The sequence below is a fragment of the Amphiura filiformis genome, chromosome 11 (assembly GCF_039555335.1).
Source record: "Amphiura filiformis chromosome 11, Afil_fr2py, whole genome shotgun sequence".
NCBI lineage: Eukaryota > Metazoa > Echinodermata > Ophiuroidea > Amphilepidida > Amphiuridae > Amphiura > Amphiura filiformis.
Window position 1 is genome coordinate 16,900,326 of NC_092638.1, and position 18,067 is coordinate 16,918,392.

The 18,067-nt window shown below is 37.8% G+C and overlaps 1 protein-coding gene across 1 annotated transcript in view; it reads right to left on the reverse strand.

Annotated features, from left to right (window-relative positions):
* Positions 1-614: 614 nt before the first annotated feature.
* The window catches only part of LOC140164453 (squamous cell carcinoma antigen recognized by T-cells 3-like), a 35,213-nt gene continuing 17,760 nt past the window's right edge, over positions 615-18,067 (reverse strand). The window contains 13 exon segments of the mRNA XM_072187735.1: positions 615-2,858; positions 4,383-4,573; positions 5,450-5,533; positions 6,889-6,978; positions 7,587-7,697; positions 8,120-8,203; positions 9,500-9,657; positions 10,920-11,055; positions 11,806-11,961; positions 12,422-12,611; positions 13,726-13,835; positions 15,013-15,071; positions 17,902-17,979. Of these exon segments, the coding sequence (XP_072043836.1) occupies positions 2,639-2,858; positions 4,383-4,573; positions 5,450-5,533; positions 6,889-6,978; positions 7,587-7,697; positions 8,120-8,203; positions 9,500-9,657; positions 10,920-11,055; positions 11,806-11,961; positions 12,422-12,611; positions 13,726-13,835; positions 15,013-15,071; positions 17,902-17,979 (1,667 nt within the window). The 3' untranslated portion in view covers positions 615-2,638.

An 18,067-nucleotide genomic window follows, 5' to 3' on the forward strand; every position in this document is an offset into this window, starting at 1 on the left:
TGCATATTTGTATTTTTTTTTTTTAATTAATGGACATAATATTGATTAATTAATTTGCGATAATAAATATTTTTTTTATGATTTACCATAATTCCAAACATGTCAAGCAATATGTCAAATTAAAGCTAATGAAATGTCAGAGCACATTTTGCAAAATGCATTTAGTATTTTAGTTACAAAATTCCAAACGTTCTATTCCAATTTTTGGCTATACACGCACAGGAGCTGTTCTTTTAAAATCCGCGCCTAATCAATAATGAGTCTTTCATCCTATTGTCAAAGTACCGTGTTCCCTTCAGCATTATGGAGTGACCAGGTCCTTGAGTGTGATGGTTTTGTAGCAGATGACAGTGCTCATTCAAGCCTATCAAGGCCATTTAGTAGCAACTTGCTGAATGGCTGGGCATTATCAGCTATCAAAGAGATGCCTTATGCAGCTGCCAATCACAGTAGAGGTTTGATAACATTTTGTTAAAAACCCAAAAGTGATATAAGGACAAGACTGTGCATGTTGGTACTTGATTGTTAGGATTCTTATATGTTGAAAATCCTGTGTAGTAGTATTTTTTATGTGTAGTGTATATTGTTCATAAATTATATAGCTTTTAAATTTTGGGCATTAATGCTCTGTTGCACTGTAGTATATATGGTACCCTTTAGCAAATTGAAAATACACTGGATGGGCGCTTATTGGAACGAATACGGTAGTTTGTATGGCTGTAGAATCAAACCTGTCAGGCTGTCCCCTTGACATCTTACACTCAACATGATCAACACATCATCATGGCTACTAAGCCACCTATAATTGCATACACACACTCTACACCAGTATGCTAAACACAAAAACAAATTTGTTTACCGAAGGGTTGCGCACACAAATCATTTTTTTTCAAGCAATTTTAGCACATTCCATATTTAATTTGAGAAATCTAGAAAAAAATGATACTTTGGGAAAATATTTGTAAAATATCTTCCTCAAATTAAAAATTTGTCGTAAATCCTGACAAAAACTCTAGTTTTTTTAAAGATCATTTTAAAAAATGCATCTCGCATTTTGCTTTTTGGAACACCTGCAGGGAAATAAACATACGACCAAACTCACCAAAGATATTATATCCAAAGAGTACCAACTCAAACAATTGTGCAACAATATGATAAAGGTGCCATTTTGGGTAGTCGCTCATGTAGGGCAAATAGTGTACTGCTACGTTTTTCAGCAAGAACCCGAAATTGAAAGATAGTTTGCATATCTCTAAGCCTTAGCACACATTTTTTGGCCCAACACACTACACACAGAATGCAAAAAATGACGCACTTTGAATCAATGTTTGCTTGGCGCATAGAAAAAGTATCCTGAGGTACGCTATTACACAAACATGGTGGAGTTGGTACTCTTTGGGTCTACCTCATTGCATACAACATAAATCTCTTGAACCATACGCTGATGATCCTCTCTACCAATACATAATGCAGTATAAAAATATTCAAAAACTTTTAAACTTTTTTTGGCAACTATTCACCTAAAAACTATAAAAAGCATTCAATGCAAATCAATTTGAGCTGTTGATATAATGACATCACAGAAATACTAGTAGATACGGAAAATGGGTGATTCCATTTGAAATCTGCACCCCCTGCATGGAAGATTAAGGTTATGTTTTCCAGAATGGATGTATAGATTTCAACTGGAGTGGCTCATTTTCCTCCATGTTTGGATACAGATAGCAAGGAGTTGTGAGTATCCTTGATCTATTCCTGTACATGACATAGAAGGTTTTTGCCATGGACGAAAGAGATAACAGACCGCGTACAAGCAGTCAAAGTCTCCGCATCACCCGATAATGAAGGCCGATTGTTCCATGAAATGCGACGGGCGAAACTGCTACGCAATTATCGTGTTTTTTACGGTCCAAATCACAAAGGCACGCAACGCTGGTGTGATTGTTAGACAGGTCACAATCGAGTGATCGGCCCTCATAAATATGCAAGAATTCACAGCATACAATGCACTGGGAGTTTGACTGTTGATACATACTCTGTAACAGTAGTACTATGTGGTTTTTGCAAATCAGTATCATGGTATACGTTGAAACTGCATGATTGAACATAGTTACTCCTCCATTGCTCTTCAAAATAGGAAACATTAAGTTACATCATAGACCCCGTTCACACCAGAAATGTTTTCATTCAAAGATGATTAGTTAATCTTCGTCAGTTAATCACATGTGCATTCCCATTACACTTTAAATCATGACTGATTGAAGATATGGTTCCATGCACTAATGCATTAGCGGTTGCACAGCGACAAAGAACTGGAAATACATTCAATTGCAAATACATGGCTGTTAAGCTATTCATTACACAGTAATGAGCCTACTCGTGTTGCGTTCACACTACAAAATTGCTTCATTCGATTATGCTATTCAGCTTCATTCAATCATCATTATAGTTAATGAAGATATGAAAGCTGTGTGTTCACACCATGAAAACCCCATTTTGAATCATAATTTCATCTTAATTGAATGACGTGATTTTCCTGGTGTGAAGGGGTCATAGATAGATACACTTGGTGCTCTCGCAAATAAAAATATGATCACATCACAGACAGCGATAAACTTGAGGTTTGCTTCATCTATTGTTATTTCTTCAATAACATTTTAGCAAAGTCTGCATTAGTCAGCTTCTTAATAGGTTTCTGATCACCACTTCCATCATCAGCAGCTGATTTGTCATCAGCAGCAGGTACTGTTTGAGTCTGTGGTTTAGGTTTTGCTGTAGATGGTGCTGCTGATCTTTTCAAAGCCCTTGGTACCATTGAGAGTTGAGTTCTGCCTTTGCCTCTGGGTCCTGTTACACCCCTGTAATACAAGAGAACAAAATGTAAGTAATTCCACATTATGTGATGCGATCAAGCAAAATCAGTCGGAACTCGGAAATATTGATTTTGAGATATAGCCAAACAAAGGAAATATTTCCTTTTGTTTCCTAATGTTTTGGTAACTCTTTAATTGCTCATGTATCTTTGGAACTGGTTGTTCAATTTCAATTTCAAGCTGCAACATGCAGCTTTGTAAATGCTTTTTACTATCCTATAAGAAACTGAAAATTTAATATTTCTGAGTTTCGACTGATTTTGCTTGATCGCATCACATATTTTTATCATAAAGCTGAATTTATAATGGATCGCTTTTGCAGAAAAGCGATTCTCTGCGACAGGTTAATAAATTGTGTATCACTTGTTGGGATTGAAATTGTACAAAATAATGCACACACACAGAGATATTGATGCTTCTAACGCACAAGCCGTGAGCAACAAGTGATACACATTTATTGGCCTATTTCATACACGAGAGAAAAAACTCCCAAAATACAAGCTAATATAGAAAAACCCACAAGAAAAAATGAACGGGCACGAAAGCACTGTGAGTAGTACGTGGAGTGTGTGCCCGTGCTAATAGAAACAATCAATGCAATGCTCTGATTGGTTCTCGCTATCTAAGAGTGTATAAACTTGGAAGTAATCAACTTTTCAGGTAAAAAATGACATGCTATCTAATCACTAGTATGAAATTTAAAGCCTAAATACTGATTATGCATGAAAATCATGAATCAATTCATAGATCGGTAAATGATGGAAGTTTCCCCGATCTCGATTCAGAACCGATCGGACTGATGGTGTAGATCTGATCTGTGCATCCCTACACCAGAATATCTGAAAACTTTCATCCCCGATGAGTAATGTCCCATACCACAGCAGCAGAAAGGAGTATCCCACAATACATTGCTGCATCATAATAGAGCTGCATGTGCCATTGAAAAAGTACACAAAATCCCTCATCACAACTTTCAGTTACTCACTTATATCAGGGGTGCTTAGACCTTTCCTTGATAAAATATGGCCCCTAAAGTATTGTGAAACTATCCATAGGTTTCATTATTTAAGGGTCTCTTACTTATTCTTTTGTATACATTTGCTAAGGAGCTGCAATGCATGATGGGATAGTCTTTCCAGCTGCTGTGGTCCCCTCAGGGGGTACTCAGTACAAATGACCATACGGGGACGTGCCGCAAACATGGGTAGCATTTTCGACCTTTTGGTATATCAATGACCCCTTTTTCTAGGCCAATATGGATGGGTCCTTTTTTCAAAAATGTCTCTAATTTTTTCGGAAAATAGCCAATTTGGGGGGAGATTTGTAAAAACTAAGACAATTTGGGTAAAATTTGGCCACAAATTTTGACTTTTGGTATATCGGTTGGTCCAAATTTCTTGAAAAATTGGTATATTGATGGGTCCCCTTTCAAATTCTCAGCAACACACCCGTACCAAAACCAAACTTGAGTACCCCAAGGGTGGTCCCATGTATACACAATGTACTTACTTAGCACCTAGCACCCTTGGTGCTAATCTAGGTTTGCTTGACTCCTGAGCAGTTGCTGTTGCTGATGTCTCCATAGGTTCATCTGTTCCCTGCTTGGCTCTTCTCTTTGGTGGATTACTAATAGCAACATTGACTGTGTGCTCTCCCATCTGGGTGCCATCTGTTCCCATTATAGCTTTGGCTGCATCCGACTACAGGATTGATAAGCAGAAGTGTGGGAAATAATTACGTAGTCACTTAAACCAAATGTGTATGGAAATTAAAGAACATATCTTTGTGTCGCATCTTGGTACTAATTTATTTTTCATTCATATCATTATACAACACACATGATGCCACCACCTCTACCCAAATTTACCACCCCTAGGGGAATAGGATTATTAAACATAAATGTATTTTTTGCCAATTTTAACAGGTGAGCAAAGTAAACAAAAAAAACCCTGTTTTACAGGTCCGTTTGGGGTGATGTTTTTAAATTTTCCCAAAATCAGCTGTTTTGGGCCAAAATGTATTGATTTTGACTGGAAAATGTTTCAAAATATATTTGCAAAAAATTATCAGATCTTTTTCAAAAAAGCTTTTGTTGACATTTTAGGGTCATTTTAGCTTTACAGAAAAAATAAATCCCAACTGACTGATCCTACTTCCACCTTTTGTTGCATAATGCTAACTTTGTGACTTTGTTATAAATAAAACACTAAAGATATGAATCCAACTGCAGAAGATATATTCATTATATTAGTAGATTGAAAGGTCACAGAAACACCTTTAGAACTGTGGTACAATTTATTCCAGGGCATTGTGAAATTACACCAATTGCTGTAATTTCAGTACAAATATTATATAGGCAGCAGAAAATCTCACTCACATGATGCAAAACAACTTGGGTTAGGATTAGGGGTGGGATTATGGTTAGGGTTAGGATTAAGCTCATGGTTAGGGTTAGGATTAAGCTCATGGTTAGGGTTAGCTTACACAAAAAGGATCAACCAATGTCTGTACTGTGTTTGACAATTTAAAACAAGTAGATTGATGAGATAGTTTGTATATTATTTTCAAGTACTTACCTCATTGACATACTCTACAAATGCCAATCCTTTAGGTGTACCATTCTTGTATGTAACTATCCTGATATCCTTGATCTCACCATACTGAAAGAAAACCATTTGAAATTATTCACAGTTCAATTTCAATTTCAAGCTGCAACATGCAGCTTTGTAAATGCTTTTTACTATCCTATAAGAAACTGAAAATTTAATATTTCTGAGTTTCGACTGATTTTGCTTGATCGCATCACATATTTTTATCATAAAGCTGAATTTATAATGGATCGCTTTTGCAGAAAAGCGATTCTCTGCGACAGGTTAATAAATTGTGTATCACTTGTTGGGATTGAAATTGTACAAAATAATGCACACACACAGAGATATTGATGCGCCTAACGCACAAGCCGTGAGCAACAAGTGATACACATTTATTGGCCTATTTCATACACGAGAGAAAAAACTCCCAAAATACAAGCTAATATAGAAAAACCCATAAGAAAAAATGAACGAGCACGAAAGCACTGTGAGTAGTACGTGGAGTGTGTGCCTGTGCATATAGAAACAATCAATGCAATGCTCTGATTAGTTCTCGCTATCTAAGAGTGTATAAACTTGGAAGTAATCAACTTTTCAGGTAAAAATCCTTTAGGTGTACCATTCTTGTATGTCACTATCCTGATATCCTTGATCTCACCATACTGAAAGAAAAATATTTGACATTATTCACAGCAATTTTTCAGCTGCTTAGGAAAACCCATGTTAGAATTTGATCGTTTTAAGGGGGTACTACACCCCTGGCCAATTTTGTGCCAATATTTGCATTTTTCTCAAAAATTATAACGCATTGGTGACAAGTAAGATATGTATATTATATGGGCAATGACTACAACTACTGCACTGGAAATTCAGCAACTCAAGGCAAGTAGTTATTGATGTATTGATCAAATATGGGTTTTCCCTCATTTTTGACTGTAACTCCACAACTGTTGTCTGTGCTGAAATAAAATTTCCAGTGCAGTAGTTGTAGTCCTTGCCCCTATAATATACATATCTTACTTGTCACCAATGCGCTATAATTTTTAGAAAAATGCAAAAATAGGCACAAAATTGGGCAGGGGTGTAGTACCCCCTTAAGGCGTGTGGGATAGGCGCCACATTTTTCCAATTTTAGCCATTTAACAACAACTTGTGTACTTCTTGTCATGACTGAAAATCTCCTGAAAATTTATCTTTGCCTGCACTTTCATACAGGATCATCTGAACAAAATGTCCTGAAATCAGCCAATTTCCTGAAGACTGTCCTCAGAAATGTAATGATCATAAAGACTAGATAAAAATACAAGTTACCTACAATGTATATGGGGATACCTAATACACTCTAAAAATAAAATAAAATTAACTGATTTTATTTCGCAATCACGACAATACAAAACATATAAACAACTGCACCACTGACCTACCTTTCCAAACAGCCTATGAAGATCTGATTTAGTTGAAGACCTTGGTAAGCCTGACACAAATAACTTATTCTTCTCCAGCTCATTAGAAAACTGAAAGAGAAATCACATAAAGATGCTTGTATGATGTTTGGGCCAATCAAGTTACAACGGCACAAAACACTGTTGAAATCTGTTGAAAATTTGTTGAAAAACTCCCATCCTTTATGCCTCCTTTTTTCCTATTTTCATGACCACTGCTGGTTTTGCTATGACATTTTTTCCCTGTGGTTTTCTTGGTACATGTACCTCTTGAAAGGTCCACATACAATGGTCTATTGGAGCAGGTGTTGTCCCGGTATCCCTTGATGGGTCTATGTACAATGGTCTACCATCTATTGGTTGCTTGTCTAATGCCAGAACTTTATTTAACTAAGTGTAATTTTCCCTTAGGCGACGAAAAAAAGAAATCCTGTTCTACCGGCGGATGGACCTTTCAAGTAGGGTCGGTCGGTCTGCCTTTTTTTTTTAAATAACACCAAAAAATCACCAAAATCTGCAAATAATTTGCAATTTGATAAAATACAAAAAAAAAATTTTGTTCCTGAATGTTCTGAAATTTGGGTTGGCATTCATTTATACAAGAAAATTGTTCCCAATTTGTTCAAAATCTGGGTCGGTCGGGCCCGTAGAACAGGGTTTCCTTTTTTTCGTCGCCTTACCTGGAATTTCTTTGGAGCAGGTGTTGTCCTGGTATCCCTTGATGGGTCTACATACATTGGTCTACCTTCTATTGGCTGCTTGTCTAATACCAGAGCTTTATCTACAGATTCCTGCATGGCAAAGTCAAAAATATAAACTTAAAGCAATCACTTTGGCAAAAAAACCAGATGTGGAATTGAGAGTCTAGCTGTCCAGTTGTAGTCCTACTTTGTAGGGCATATGGTGGCCTAGGGGAAAATCAGACCCTAGTTATAAGATTATCCCTGTGCTCAAGGTGAAATTTACACCTACTCATGTTACACCCTGGCCATTTTCCTGGGAAATGATGATTCTCAATGTATAGCTTTAACATACCATATAAAAACTGTCCACTTCAACAAGGCTTCCGATCTGCAAATTATCAATACCACTCTAGAGATGGTCCAACTCATTTACTTGGCACCGCAGTCAAATTTTTTTGTATCTTGGGATCGAATCATGAATCAAAACCCGAAAATTTTTAATAATAAGCCAAACAAACTATACTACTTACCTTATCTGTAAACTCCACATAACAGAACCCTCTGAATTGCTTGCTATGATTTGTCACCATTCTCACTTCTGTTATCTCACCACACTGCAATATAAAGATATGAATTATTCAATATTTGTCATGACAAGCATGTTGGCCTAGCAGTACGGGCTCAAAATCATAATCATAACCCAGTGGTGCTATTGTGTTGTGCACTTAGACAAGGCCCTTAACCTCCATTGTCTCTCTCTACCCAGGTGTATAAACGCAAACCTTAATCGTCCACACAAGGACTATGAATTTCAAATGGGGTTACCTGAATAGGTGACTCCATTTGAAATCTACACCCCCTAAGTGGAAGATTAAGGTCATGTCTTCCATACGGGGTGTATGGATTTCAAACAGAGTAGCCCAATGTCCCACCTTATTCCCTAGAAGTCTTACAACCCTGTATGCAGCCAAGTGCTGGACACTTGCAGAAAGAGATGACGCACCATTTGATATGCAATGTCAAAGGAGAGTCTAGAGGATTGTATGGAAACCGTCCAAGGATCCTCTACAAATGGGACTCCAACTCATGGCAGACATAGATCTGGTACACCAGGGATTACATGGAAGGATCATATAAGGAAAGGCCTCACTTAAAATGGATGCAGAACTCATTGCTAAGGACCATACAGTCTGGAAGCTTCTCTCACATCAGGCAGCAAGTGTAGAAATCAAAACTACTGGTCTCGAGGTGTTGGATGATTTGGCTACTTCTCGACGCCTCAGTGGAGGTAAGTAGTCAAATCCTCCAGCACCGAGGACCAGTAGTTTTGACTAATTTGTTTTACTATACCTCATAAATATTTTCACTATCACAGTCAAAGTAAACAAAAGTCAAAACACACCAGTATGGTGCCAGCCAGCAAGGTAAATAAGTTTAATATTTTGCTCACCTGATTTTATTAAAGGATTTCTGATCGATCAATTTGGATTTATATTATTCGTACATTTATTATATTTTCACAATAAACGCATCTGCAGAATACCTTACTCATACGCTGATGTTATTAACTAAATTAACTGGATTACCTAATAAATATTTATGAGGCGCAGTAATAGTATGTAGGTTGTATTGTGACCCTACATTTTAAGTTTGCAACTCAGGACCCACATGAAGGGAACCTCCTGTCTTAAGGTCCGTTCATACTACCACCGCATTTGCGATGTGTTGCTTTGCGATGCGCCGGTGCGTTGCCGCGCTGCATTGCGATATCGCAATAAAGTTAAATACATTTTAACTTGGAAATGCGACGAGTTGCGTTGAGTTGTGGTAAAAAGTAATCGATATATCGGCATCGCAAAGCAACGCATCGCAAATGCGGTGGTAGTATGAACGGACCTTTAGGCACTTACCTCAGCAAATATTTTCCTGATAGTTTCTTCTTTAATATGGTAATTAAGATTCTTGACAAATACAGTGAGATGATCTTTACTAGCATCATGGCCAACTTTAACTTTGGATGATTTCTCTTCTGCTTCTTCCTCCATTGGTTGATCTTGGCTTTCTTCAACTGAAAATGTTTAAAAAGGAAGTTCTCGCTAAAAACAAGTATATTCTATTCCTGTAACCTTTTGACAAGACCATATTTTAAGCATAGCCTACATAGTAATTTGAAACGAATAAGCTTGTTTCTGATAGGATGTTGAGTCGATGCGCTGTTGCCGAGCGGAAACTTATGAATGAACTTTGCGCCCGCACGCATTGTTAGCTCGGCTTTGCAACATCACAGTAGTATGCGCGCTGCTTACAGCAAAATATTACAGTTCCCAATTTTAATTGATGCATGTAAATGTTTACAGTACTGAATTGATCAATTCATAGCTTCTTTTGACTGTAACATATTTTGTAAGGGGATATGGAATGCCGACATGGAAGGGAATGTCCACCAACATCTTGGACTAATGATGTGAAGCTGATTTCTAACCAAGGAATGCAATACTGTATAAGTGGTAATTTTCGAGAGGGTTTTATTTTCGTGAATTTTGCTCCAACCGCGAAAATAACACCTCGCGAATATATGCAATAATGTATTACAAGTATAGGGAAGGACTGGGCAATCGTGAAAATAACATTCACGAAAATGTCTCTCACTCCAAATTGCGAAAATAACTGTACGCAGAAATTACCACTTATACAGTGCACTTAACATCAGATCAAGTGAAAATTCCCACCAACGAATTATATGAAAGTTTTTAGTTTTGTTCTGACATTTTGTTTCAAATAAATTTTCATATTCGTCATTGGGCAAGAAAACCCTTTGTACTTGTGACTGGGACATGTTTAAAACAAAACTGCCAAAAGGTTACATAGGAGGTTTTGATTTAAACATGTTCAGGGGCCAATGACACAGGAGGTTTCCCTTGCCCAACAACGATATGAGCTACTTGGCTTTATCTTATAACTTGGTAAACACACTGGTGCAATTTAACCACATTGCGAAGAAAATCAAGGTTGGGAATGGTAGACTGAACAATATTTATTGTCAAAGTACTTTTGAATCAAATTAATATGTGACACGATCAAGGGAAATGAGTCGCATGTCGCTAATATTGATTTTGAGATATTGGTAAAGAAAGTGTTCAAATTCTTTTGTTTTTCATAGTTTTCAGCGATTGATAAATTGACGTAACTTTGCAAAGGAAAGTCATATCAACATGTGGTTTTCAGTTTCTGAAAGCTCTGAATGTCCTCTTTAGGAACCTATGTAAAACTCATTTTCGACTAAGGTCGACATGCGACTCATTTCCCTTGATCATGTCACATATCATTTACCTTTAGGTTTCTTAGAAGGCGAGACGCCAGGCTTAGAAGCTGGTACGAATGGTACTTTGAATGTAGCAGCTTTCTTGGCAATACTGCTGCTATCATCTTTGGTTGAGTCTGGTGCAGGATAACCAGCTTCTTCAAACTGAAACATATTACAAAAATATCATCACTAAAGCAACAGGGGAAAAAAGACCATGTTCTACAGGATTTGGTGGTTTCTTTGCATTTACTTCTCCAGTAAAAACACACACGGTTAAGGTTCACTTTAATGCCCTGCGGGGCAAGCTTTTTTCCACCCTAATTGTGGCATTCCCCGAATAATACCAACCTAATCCAGACTCGAACCAAAGAAAGAACCTGGTCCGTTTCAACTCGGTCGAGAACTCACCCCCATCTGGTAACCCGTTGATATATGCCCCAATCCATAAATTTTTAACAATTTTCAATCTGATCTGCTTTCGGTCCGAGTCGGTCTGGGGTATTTTAGATTTCCGGGTTGGTAGTATATAACAATCCAAGACCCTGAGTCTTGTACTCATGGTGATATTGAAATTACAAAGGAGGGTGCTCATTCTTGTGAAAGTCTCTTTTGCCATTGCAATTCTCCTATTGATCTCTCTTCCCAGATAGCTAAACAAAGAAACAAACAACTATGCAACCATTTGGATGATAACATAACATGGTGCGCTACGCACAAGAATTAATTCACAGGCCTCAGCAGACTTTTCAGGAAATTCACTGAAGGCTGTGACCATAAACAGTTTAACAACAATCAGATTTGATTGGCAACACACTGATATGAAAATTTATAGATTGGTGTGGACATGTAACATGCGATGAAATCGGACTATAATCCTTTAAAGGGAAATTTCTTCTCTGTGATTATGTTTACCTTCCTTTTCTTGGCAGCTTGTAACCTCCTAGAAAGCATTTGTTGCATCTCAGAGGTATCTTCACCTTGATATTTCTTGCCACTTTTTCTCTCAGATCTAGGTGGTTTCTTCTTCTCTTCCAAGTGTTTATTTGCTTCAGCTTCTTTTTCAGCAGCCTGTAAACATGAATTTAATTAATCAAAAGTTTAAACAGTCTACTGTATATCTATTATAAATAATAATTAGGTACCATGATATTCAGTCTATTACTATTTTTCGCCCTGATGTGGCAGTGACATCAACGCATCAATAATGTGTCTTTAAGCATGTGCGTATCAAAGTTTGAGTGAAGCCTAGCATTTTGAAGCTGCACCCAATGAAGTGCACACTGACGTCACTGCCACATCAGAGCCAAAATGGTATAGTTAGCACCCTTATTAATTACCCCTGTAGACTTTTCAAACTTAATCTTCAAACCACTAGTAACTCACCATAGCTCTCTGTTTAAACTCTCTTTTTAACTCACCATAGCTCTCTGTTCATTAACTCTCTTTTTAACTCACCATAGCTCTCTGTTCATTAACTCTCTTTTAACTCACCATAGCTCTCTATTCATTAACTCTCTTTTTAACTCACCATAGCTCTCTGCTCATTAACTCTCTTTAACTGTGCGTCTACTCTCCTCATAGCTGACTCCCAGGTTTCCAATGTCCCTTCTTCTCTTTCAAAGTTAACAAGTGCATCACACACAGACTCTGGCCAGTCACTGGCAGAATTGACAGCCCGATGTAGGATCTTTCGACAGTGTTTGTTGTCGCCAAAGGTTCTATGGACGTCAAAGTTAATAATCTGCATTAAAATTATGATGGGCTATTCCCTCTGGGCTATTCCAGTTAAAATCCATACACCCCCTTATGAAAGACATGATTTCAAATGATGTCAACCATATAGGTAACCCCATTTGAAATTCACACTCCCTGTGCAGAAGATTAGGTCATGTATTCCATAGGGGGTGTATGGATTTCAACTGGAATAGCCCAATGAACCAGGTCTTAAAAGATATGAAAGAAAATAAATGAGTGCAATTGATAATTAACCTTTTCGGTAAATCCCATAAGCCTTTGCGAGTACACCTGAGAACTTGTCCTTTGACGTCACGCCGATCTGCGCCGATGTGCACATCGTTATCAAATATTGTTACTGTGAATTGCAAGTCAGCTTGACGTCAAATGACGAGTACTCGGGTGTACTCGCAAAGGCTTATTGGATTTACCGAAAAGGTTAATTGATAACATCTGCCAAACTAAGATGACTACCACATGAAAATTTTGAGAAAGGAAAAGCCTCAACAAACTACAGATCATTATGGCATTGTGATTTAAATAACCTAGGACAACAACATTTTTATTGTAAAAAGAAATTTTAATTCCAAACATTCATTATTTTTCCAAAACAATCACTTTTTATTATATTCCTATTATTGCAAAAATTTTAATTTCAATTTGACAAGTAAATATTCAGTTTTTGTATTGCACTAATAGTTTTCAAGAATTCATAATTACAGGCATGAGAATGCACTTTCCTATTCCTAAAAAGATCTGAAAAAAATAACCTGAAAGTGCACATGAAATTGTGCAAAAGTACCAAAAACAGGCTGAAACTAAAAACAGAATTCATTTTTAAAACTGAAAATTCTCATGCCTGTAATTATTATTTTTGTCTGGATTTCTTGGAAGATTGAAATGGGGTGAGATTGCCCTAAATCATGTGTCTGCGCACTCAGCAGGAAACAAACTTGGTATGGGGTACAATCATAACATATGATCCAAACAGTGTTAAGAGTTAAGGTACCGGTCAGTTTTATGGTTTAGGGTTAGGGTTATAGGGCAAGGGTTCAGGTTAGGGTTAGGGTGCTTTAGCCAATGTAGGGCATCATTTACCTTTCTAGGTTATAGTACTCAAGCCACATCTGTGCTTGGTTCCCATAACCAGATGCCATGACATCATTCCATATCCCTCTGGCTTTCTCCATGCTTTTACTATGCTTGGCCTACAAGGAAAAGATTAGTTTGTAGATAAAATGTGGATTAAATTTTGCCTTATGAAAGAAGTGCATAACATTAAAATAAGACTTACCAATCCAGGTCTGAACTGTCCATTTTGCTTAAAATACAGTGGTGGTGCCAGGAATTTGTTTCGGGAGGGGGCGGGGACTGCGGGGGTAATTTTGGTTTTTTTTACTGGAGAGGGGACGACAGGGGGCACAAGTTCTGACTGTGGGCCATTTTCCCCCCATATCCCCCCAGTGGTACACCACTGTTAAAATATCATTATTAAGCAGGTCACTGTGGTTGGATGCACTGTACAAAACTTGCATAGATATCAGGTAGACTTTATGTAAAACAAGTACTTAAAAGATTGGCTGACAACAAATGTGTGGCTGACGACAAATGTATGTTTATTTGTTTGTTTGTTAATCTGTCTTATCTCACTGTTTTCCTTTGCTTGCATTGCCACCAGTTGTATCCAGTTGAGTTATAACAGTTACGACATTGTACATATATTAACACTGTAAAGTAATTCACTTGGAGTAGCCACCAGAAAAGTACGGCACTCTCTTCAACTGATCAACGCGTATGCCCTGTTTGTGTAAACAAAATGCATCACACCCGGACTGCACGATGATACATGGCTTGGTTAGCAATTTTTTTTGCAAATGAGATGTTGCTGTTTCACAGCTTTACATCATTTGATTCAGGCAGCCAATCAGAAGAACCCCACTTATGCGTAGGTGTTTGCCGGCAAACGAGGACACACACAAGATTTTTCACCTTAAACTGTGGACTTACTTCCAACTGAGGACAGTCCGCAGTCTCAAACTGCTGCAAAATACCTCAAATTCATGCTAAATGCATTATAGCGCTATTTGCCTTAAACCGAGGACCACGCATGTAAAAATTAGTCAACAGTTGATGGATAAAATGCTGTTTCGTATTATACAAAACAAAATCCGCCATTTTAGTCCACGGTTAGGCGATAAAAACACGATACACACATCCTCGGTTAGATAGCAATACAAACTGTCCTCGGTTGGCGGCAAACACACACAGGGGTGTCTTTAAGCTGTGTACACATCAAAAAAAGTAAAAATGTTTTTACTTTTAAGATGAATCACACTATTTCACCTTGAGTCATAAGTAAAGACTCGGTCAGAACAGTCGGCTTACCTCTATTCTTGCCCAGTATCTTTGTAAACTACATGTGGGATCAGCTTCTGCTCCAAAATCTGTCAAGGAAATAGGAGAAAACATCATGGTGTATATTTAGCACATTTTTTTATCAATTGTTATCAAGTGCATACATGACACCATGAGTTACACTATAATAAGTTTCAGTCTTGCTCAATATTTACACACAAATAGTCTTGATTCAAGCCCGTATCCACCCGGGCCACAGAGTGTATGTTATTGCATCGGTTACTGAAGCATGCTGTATTGTGCAGTGCATAAGTTATTGTGTGGAGTAACAGCCAAAAACAGTGATCAATATACGGTCTTGATCAACCTGTATTCCTTGATTAATGTTTTACTTTAAAATTCTCTGTGATTTCTGATTTTATATAGACTCCCAAATAGAGAAAATAATGAGATGCCGCTGAATATTCATGACTTTAGCCATCCAATCACTTACCAAGATCTTGTTTGTCATTTTTTGTTTGACCACAAGCGTAAACACTCGTGCACATGTTGCACTTACATGTGCTGCACAGCACTTTCGTATTGGAAAAACTAAAATGCTATTATGATATGGAAAGTCTATCACCAAAACACAATGGACTATTCCAGTTGTAATCCATACACCCCTATGGAAAACCTGACCTTAATCTTCCACAAAGGGAGTGTGAATTTCAAATGGGGTTACAGGGGTGTGCAGTGGCGGATCCAGGATTTTTGAAAAGGGGGGGCACAAACTTAGAATCATCGTTGTGGCAGCGGCGTACGTCTCGCTTGCGCGACGCAGGGGGGTGTCTGAGGGGGGATGTGCCCCCCCTGAGAAGTGAGAAACTTTTGCAAAATGAAGACCTAACTGAAGCCATTTGATGGACCATTTTAGCACTATTATTGTGTAAAGTTTTAATTTGAAAAAGCTGAAAATTTGCGAAATGACGGTCCAATTGAAGTCATTTGTCGACAAGAAAACAGAAGCGAAAAAGTTAACTTCTTTATGCATCATGAGGGGGTGTCTGAGGGATGTGCCTCCCCCTCAGAAGTGAGAAACTTTTGCAAAATGAAGACCTAACTGAAGCCATTTGGTGGACCATTTTGGTACTATTATTGTGTAAAGTTTTAATTTGAAAAAGTCGATAATTTGTGAAATGACAGCTCAATTGAAGTCATTCGTCAACAATTTTTCACTATTAATGTGTAAATTATTGCTTTAAACATAAAGGGTCTGGTGTCCAATGCAGAAGTGAAAATGGCAACTTCTTTATGCATACGCAGAGGGGGTGTTCCCTCCTGAAAAGTTGGACAATTTTGCAAAATGAAGGCCCAATCGAAACCATTTGGTGGAAATTTTTAATACTATTATTTGAAGTCATTCGTCGACAAATTTTCACTATTGTGTCAATTATTGCTTCACACATAAAGGGCCTGGTGTCCAAAGCAGAAGTGAAAATGGCTACTTCTTTATGCATACGCAGGGGGATGGCTGAGGAGGGATGTTCCTCCACCCGAGAAGTTAGAAAATATGTGAAAATTAAGGCACAATAGAAGCCACTCGTAGACCATTCATTATTCAGGTAGGCCTTATTATATTGCTTAAACATGTTAAAACATAAAGTGTAGGGATGTCCAAAAACAGAAGTGGAAACGGGTTATCTCCCCTCAGAAATTTGACAATTTTGCAAAATGAAGGTCCCATTTAAGTCATTTGGTGCATCATTTTAACACTTTTATCATTGCTTAAACCAAAATAGGCCCCGAACTCAATTTGCAAAATTTATATTACACTTGTCCCGGGACTGGTCCCGACTGACACTTATAGGCCTAGCATGCACGGATTGGTGTTGAAGTCAGCATTGAGTCCGTCGTAATACTGATGTTGATGATAAATGTGACGGGCCCTGCGATCGGCGGGCCCGCAGTAATTTCACAGGCTTTTGGGCCTAAGTACCCGCCTTCAAGCAATGCCTAAAATAATCACAGATAAGTATGGAGGCTTGGGCCCACTCAATTACGTGCCAATATCTTTTCCCTTCTTCTCACCCGGTCTTCTCCATTTCTCTTCTTTTCTTTCACTCTTTTTTCCTCTTTCTCTTCTCTCCTTTCCTCATTTTGTTTAGCCGTGAAGGGGGCAGGGCACGGGCCAGTGTTTCTTCACTTTCCAGCTGTTATTTACCATCCTGTTTCATCAAATACTTGAACACAAATGTCACAAACCCCATTGTTTGTACATCGATATCAAAAGGATGCACTTGTTGGCTGCTACATGTGTCTCTTTTCACACAATAGCTAGGAACAAATGTCCGACCCATCCCAAGTGGAGGCCACCTCAAATCATCCCCAAGTCGAATGGTTTAGGTAACTTTTCTGTATTCTTAAACCATGTGACTTATAGTTTAAAGTGGCTCCATTCCCAGCTATTATTTAAAAAGAAACACATGCAGCAGCTGACAAGTGCATACCTCTGATATGGATGTACATATCTGATACTATTGGTAAATTCCGTTTTACAAGTCCAATAATTTATTCTTGATTTAGATGTTTCATCTTCCGATTGGTTTTTTAAGTAATGGCAACAATCCCACTCTCATTCCCAGAGTGTTCTGTTCCTTCCAGTAGCTGATCGTATAAATGTTATCAACTGCAATGAAGGAACATGATGCACTAAATTTTGTATACTGTCAGCTACTGCAAAGAACAGAACATTCTAATAATGAGAGAGTGTTTGCAGCAATGAAATCTTCCGGAAGATGAAACGTTTAACATGTGAGTAAGATATTGGACTTGTAAAACAGAATTTACCGAATGTATAATATCTAACAGTCCTGCCGAAGTTGTTCAATGAAAAAAACCCCATTTGTGTTGCATGTAAATCACAAGAAAGTAACTTACACTGCAGTAGGTAGTCCACGGCTCTTTCTATTGTTATTCTGAATTCCTGAAGTGCTTTGTTTTCTTCTGTATCACTATCTATAGTCAAAACATCAAAATATTTATCAGCAAAATATTTATCAGTAGCTCATACATAGAGAATTTTAATAATGAAGGAGGTGCCTAT